Source organism: Herpailurus yagouaroundi, unplaced genomic scaffold (genome assembly GCF_014898765.1).
Source record: "Herpailurus yagouaroundi ecotype Mexico unplaced genomic scaffold, PumYag 196, whole genome shotgun sequence".
NCBI lineage: Eukaryota > Metazoa > Chordata > Mammalia > Carnivora > Felidae > Herpailurus > Herpailurus yagouaroundi.
The window spans coordinates 16,237,181-16,242,871 of NW_024412427.1; the positions used below are offsets into that span (position 1 = coordinate 16,237,181).

Sequence of the window (5,691 nt, forward strand, 5' to 3'; positions counted from 1 at the left end):
TTTCTTTCTTTCTTTCTTTCTTTCTTTCTTTCTTTCTTTCTTTCTTTCTTTTTATGTTTATTTGTTTTTCATAGAGAGAGGGAGAGGGGGAGCCTGTGCCAGCAGGGGAGGGGCAGAGAGAGAAACAGAGAATCCCCAGCAGGCTCCGCACTGCCAGCGCAGAGGCTGATGCAGGGCTCAGCCTCTGAACTGTGAGATCATGGGCTGAACCAAAATCATGAGTCAGATGCTTAACCAACTGAGCCACCCAGGCTCCCCTCATTCCTCTTTTCTAAGAACCCCTTTTCCTCCTCTCCCGGTCTTTCCTCCTTGTCCCTGTCATCCCCATCCTGCCTCATCTCCGTCCCAGGCCACAGAGGATCAAATGAGGCTCCTACGGCTGCAGCGACGCCTAGAAGATGAGTTGGGGGGCCGGTTCCTGGACTTGTCTCTACACGACACGGTCACTACCCTCATCCTTGGAGGCCACAACAAGCGCGCAGAGCAGCTGGCACGTGACTTCCGCATTCCTGACAAGAGGTGGGTTAGGGCAGCCGGCTGCAGATGGGTCCTGGGACCACCTGCCCATCCTGCAATACCTCCAAGCCCAGCTTCCCCGCAGGCTCTGGTGGCTGAAGCTGACTGCCCTGGCCGATCTGGAAGACTGGGAGGAGCTAGAGAAGTTTTCAAAGAGCAAGAAATCACCCATTGGCTACCTGGTGAGACACAGGCCGTCCCAGTGCCCCACCTTCAGGCAGGGTAGTCCTGGGGAGAGAACCGGGTCCAGAGATAGGCAGGCAGATGGCCCATTCATGCATCTGTTCAGCTGTCCCACGTAGTTAGCAGGTGCTTCCCGTGTCTGCACACTTGTGGGCCAGAGCTGTGGGAGAGCAGGCTGAGTTAGGACGCAGATGTTGGTGAGAGAAGGAATGAGCTGGTTTCTCCAAGGAGGCCCACAGCCCACACCATGTGCCTAAAGGGGAAGGTCTTGTTTGAGTAGGGGGTGGAGGGGCACTGGGAGGGCATGTGCGGGAGGCAGTTGGAGGACACCGAGGAGGTTTGTTTTCTGTGGCAGGTGGATCAGTAGGTGGGATAAGGGTAGTCATGAGAGAAAACACAGGCCCCGAGAAGTCAAGAGACTTCTATTGTGAGAGGGTGGCAGCGGATGGTGGAGCCTCAAGGCACTAACAGATCTGTGGTTTAGGTGGTTTCTGCCCTGAGAATGTTGCGATCACAACTGTTGCACATGTCAGGGAGGGGGTGGGATGGGGTTATATGTACTGAAGGATATATGAAATGCATAGGGGCAGTGTGCCCTTTGGACTTTTGCTCATAAGAGAGAGGATCTGACATACCTTCTCCTTCCACCCCTTCCTCTCTTAAGCCCTTTGTTGAGATCTGCATGAAGCAACACAACAAATATGAGGCCAAGAAGTATGCCTCCCGTGTGGGTCCGGAGCAGAAGGTCAAGGCCTTGCTTCTCGTTGGGTGTGTCATCTGAGAGCCCTGTGGGTGCTGGGTGGCTGAGCCAGTGGGCTGATGAGGGGCATGGTTTGTGCCCTTGGGCAGACCGACACCATCTCCTCTCCTCACAACCACAGGGATGTGGCTCAGGCCGCAGATGTGGCCATCGAGCACAGGAATGAAGCAGAGCTGAGCCTTGTATTATCCCACTGCACTGGAGCCACAGATGGGGCCACGGCTGACAAAATTCAGCGGGCTAGGGCACAAGCCCAGAAGAAGTGAGGGGCTCACCCCACACATCTCCTTGAGCTGTAGCCTTGGCCAAAGCGTCACTGCGCATCCAGCTTCTCCCCCAGAGCTAAGCTGAGGAGCTGGGGTGGGGTCGGAGCCAGGGGTCTGGATGTAAATAAAGTTGGGACATTTTAGAGTGCTTGTCGTATGCAGTCCAGCCTAAGCAAAAGCATGCTGGAGGCAGAACCATCCAGGTGCCTCAGCAGAACTCTATGTGTTTGATTGTTTTGGGGCTGAAGGGGGAGCTGCTCAGCAACATTTACAAGAGACTTGCCCCTCTCCACTGTTACAGAAGGAAGCCCCCCTCAAGCTCACAGCCCTTAGGAAGCTTACAGGGGACTGTGCAAAACTCAAGCAGCAGCTCATCAAGAGCCACACTGAAAAGCATTATACACATACACATAAGAACCATGCCAAACACTTCACCATTGCTATTTCCTTTATTCCACAAGACCGCCCTATGAGATAGGTAACATCACCCCCTTTTACAGAAGAGGAAATTGCAGACCGAGGAGGTTTGGTAACAGTGAGTATGTGGCAAAACTGGGATCTGAAACCAGGTTGTGCTTTTGGGGGTCTCAGGGCTTCTCCTTGGCTATTGTGGTGACAGAGGAAGGATGACTAAAATCAGTCCCTCTGAGCAGAGGAGTCTGAGGCAAGGCCCCCGTCTGCACTACAGTAAGGGTTGGAGGACTGATAAGCGTGTGGCCGGTGTGTTGAAGGGTTAGAGGAGAAGCTTCCACAAACCTGCCCACCTCCCCGTGGTGAGCAACTCCTGAGTGGTCTCTGGGCTGAAGAGAAAAGAAGGACGGAAGATCTCAATTCTGCCAAGGAAGAACCACAAACTGGAGTTCCCTGACTCTCCCCTACCCAAAATAGAAGCTTCATCCCCATCAGTAGGAGCCCTTCTTGGCCCTCCAGACCCCATCTCTGGCCTCCAGTTTGCACTCCAGTTACCTTGGCTTCATGCCCTTGTGCCCCCACCCAACACTGAGGGCATTTCCTTTTCCTCTTGTTGCGCCCTTAGTCTAGGAGAAGGACAAAGAAGGAGACCAAAGCCCAGAGGGAGGGCAGGTCTCACTGGAGCTTCTGGCTTTCCCTCCTTAACGCCCCTAGAGCTGACTTGAATTGAGTGCTTGAAAAGAGTGACTCAGAGCCTGGTAAGGTGTTTTTCTTTTTCTTCTTTTCCCTCCATATGATTTGTAAAAAATGTAAGTTTGAATATCTTCCAAGGGGATATAAATCACACTACAAAGCGGCCATTTGTTATGCTCACCACTTATTACTTGGGGCAAGAATTTGGACAGGATAGAACAGTCGTTTCTGCTTCACGATATTTGGGACATGAGCTGGAAGACTCCAAGGCTGGGGTGACCTGACATCGGGGGGCTGAAATCATCTGAAGGCTTGCTAACTCACAAGTCTGGGGGTTGAAGCTGGTTGTTGACGGGAACCTTGGCTGGGGTCGTGGGCCAGAACACCTGTGACCCAGGAGAGTTCACAACATGACAGCCGGGTTCCAAGGACGGCCTCCCAAGGGAGCCAGAGCTGTGCAGTCTTCCCAAACCAGCTTTGGAAGTCACACAGGGCCCCTGAGTACCTGCCACATTCTGTCAGGGGACATTCCCACCCCGTTTCAAGGGCATATAGACTCTTGTTGCTAGGGGAGAGGCAAGGCTCTGGAAGAGTGTGCAGAGCTGGCAATGTGGCCAGTTTTGGGAATCCCAGTTAGGCACAGCCCATCAACCTTCTATCAGAATCAGCAGACAGGTCCAGGGAGAGGAAAAGAGATCCCAATATTAGGCTCATCATTTGGAGTTCTTCCTCCCCAGCCTTGGCCTCACAATTGCTCACTGCCCTGGCAGTTCTTCGATGCCTTTTTTAAATGTTGCCTCCAGTTCCTCTAACTGTTCTCAGTGAAAAAGGGTTGGTATTTTGCAACCCAGTGTGCCCTCTCTGGAAAGGGGGCCCTGGGCACTGCATTGAGAATGTACACAGTAAAAAGCCTGCACCCCCAAAGTAACATGCCCCATATGAACTCCTGTGATGTGCAAACATTAAGCACTATACATAGGAAGTTTAGAAATAGGTGAGAAATAACGATGACCTACAAACGAGGCGACTACATAACGGTGTATGCATGTGGAGAAGCACCAGAATTGTCCCAGGGGAGAGCTGTCGGAAAATTAAAGGCAGCTTTGTGTACTTTTTTGTAACGTTAAACACTGATTCCCTCCCTCCCCCAATATTTTATCATGACAACTTGCAAACACCTAGTTAAGTTGAAAGAATTTGCATTGAACATCTATGTACCCACCACCTGGATTCTGCCGTTAGCATTTTACTATACTTACTGTATCATACATTCCTCCATCTATCCATCCCTCTATCCATCTTAAGATGCACTTCAAACTAAGTTGCAGTCCTTGGTACACTTCTGTCTAAATACTTCAGAATTTCATTAACTACGGTTCATTATCTGCAATTTTTTTCTTTTTAGATACAATTTATATATAATGCTCAGATCTTAAGTGTACATTTGCAGAGTTTTGACAAATGCATACACTTACAGTGATATTTTTAAAACGGTATTTTTCCCCCCAAATCTTAGATTGCTCAATTAAAATTAACGTAAAAAGCCTTCTACTCTGAAAGATTTGCACAGCTGCCCTGGGTCTACAGTCATAAATGGGGCCATGTCTTGGCCAATGAATGGGGCTAGGATTGCGCCTAGGACCAGGATTTTGGGACTGGGGGCAAAAAATTTGGAAACCTTTCTTCTGGTTTAGGATATCAATGACAGCCCTGGAGTGAGGGTGGAGGCCTTCTCAAGATAAGGGGGCTGCAATCTTTTTTAGGTACAAAGCTCAAGCAAATGACCCTTGGAGGTAGAACAGTGGCCTGGAAAGGCACTTGGCTCTCATTTACTCCAACTTTCTATCATTTTGCCTTGCTTTATTTTCATTACAGCATTTAGGAAATTTTCTTTTTCACTTGTTTATTGTCTGTCTCCCCATCCACAATCTAAATTCCTGAGAGCAGAGACCTTTTCTGTTTTATTCCCTGCTGCGTCCAGCACATGGTTTGCCCTCAGTATTTGTCGAGTGAATGATTCATTGTTCCATTTGCTAGATGGAGAAAGAAGGCCCGGAGAGGGGAGGTGATCTGCCTAATGAAATAGGAGTCCTTTACCCCAATTCTCCAGCTCTTCAGTCCAGCCCTTTTCTCGTGAACCCTGTGACTCCTTGGGGCACCTGTGGGGTGGATGACGAGTGCCTACCTATACGTGTATGCACCTACACGTGTAGGCGTAGGCCCCGGCGGGCAGGGCCTAAAGCAGGACTGGGAGCAGGGCTTCGGCCTCCCACGTGGGTGGGCCTGAGTACAGGAAACCTGCCTGCCTTCCTCTCTCGGGCCTGCTCTCTTATTCTCTCCTCTTGGAAGACATCCCTTTGTCCTGTGGTGATGGGGCAAAAGTGTGGAACCCCTGGGCCTCAGATGGGAAGGGGAGGCTGGGCAGGTCTCCATAGGTGGGCAGATGAGGATGGAACTCTGTCCTCTCCAGTGGCAACAGTGTCTGTGTGATTACCGAGCTGAACCAAACCAGGGTCTTCAGGATGGGATGTCCAAGACCCTGCCTCTCCTTGGTCTGAGGTTCTCTCACCCCTACATGCACACCACAAATGCGCTGACCACAGGGCCACTGTCTCATGGAGAGAAGGAACTGCATTTCCTGAGAATGGGTCACTTGCCAAGCTGTACATGCTTATAATTCTCAGTCCAGGCCTGGGACGTTCCAGGAAGAGTAGCAGAGGGAGACTTAGGTCACTCAGTCAATGCCAGGGCTTGAACCCCAGGGCTCTGTGACTCTCACACCCAACCAGCAGCATTTTCCCAAGTGTGACCACATTGTGTGTGTGTGTGTGTGTGTGTGTGTGTGTGTGTGTGTGTGTGTGT

At 50.8% G+C, this 5,691-nt stretch overlaps 1 protein-coding gene across 2 annotated transcripts in view; it reads left to right on the plus strand.

The window, feature by feature from the left end:
* The window catches only part of VPS16 (VPS16 core subunit of CORVET and HOPS complexes), a 20,369-nt gene extending 18,494 nt beyond the window's left edge, over positions 1 to 1,875 (plus strand). Inside the window, exons 21-24 of one of the 2 annotated variants that reach the window (XM_040447508.1) lie at positions 350 to 519; positions 602 to 698; positions 1,364 to 1,467; positions 1,581 to 1,875. In XM_040447508.1, coding sequence (XP_040303442.1) covers positions 350 to 519; positions 602 to 698; positions 1,364 to 1,467; positions 1,581 to 1,725 — 516 coding nt within the window. In that variant the 3' untranslated portion in view covers positions 1,726 to 1,875. Of the gene's footprint in view, positions 1 to 349; positions 520 to 601; positions 699 to 1,363; positions 1,488 to 1,580 lie in introns of both variants that reach the window. The other variant, XM_040447509.1, reaches the window with a different exon arrangement.
* The last annotated feature ends 3,816 nt before the right edge of the window (positions 1,876 to 5,691 follow it).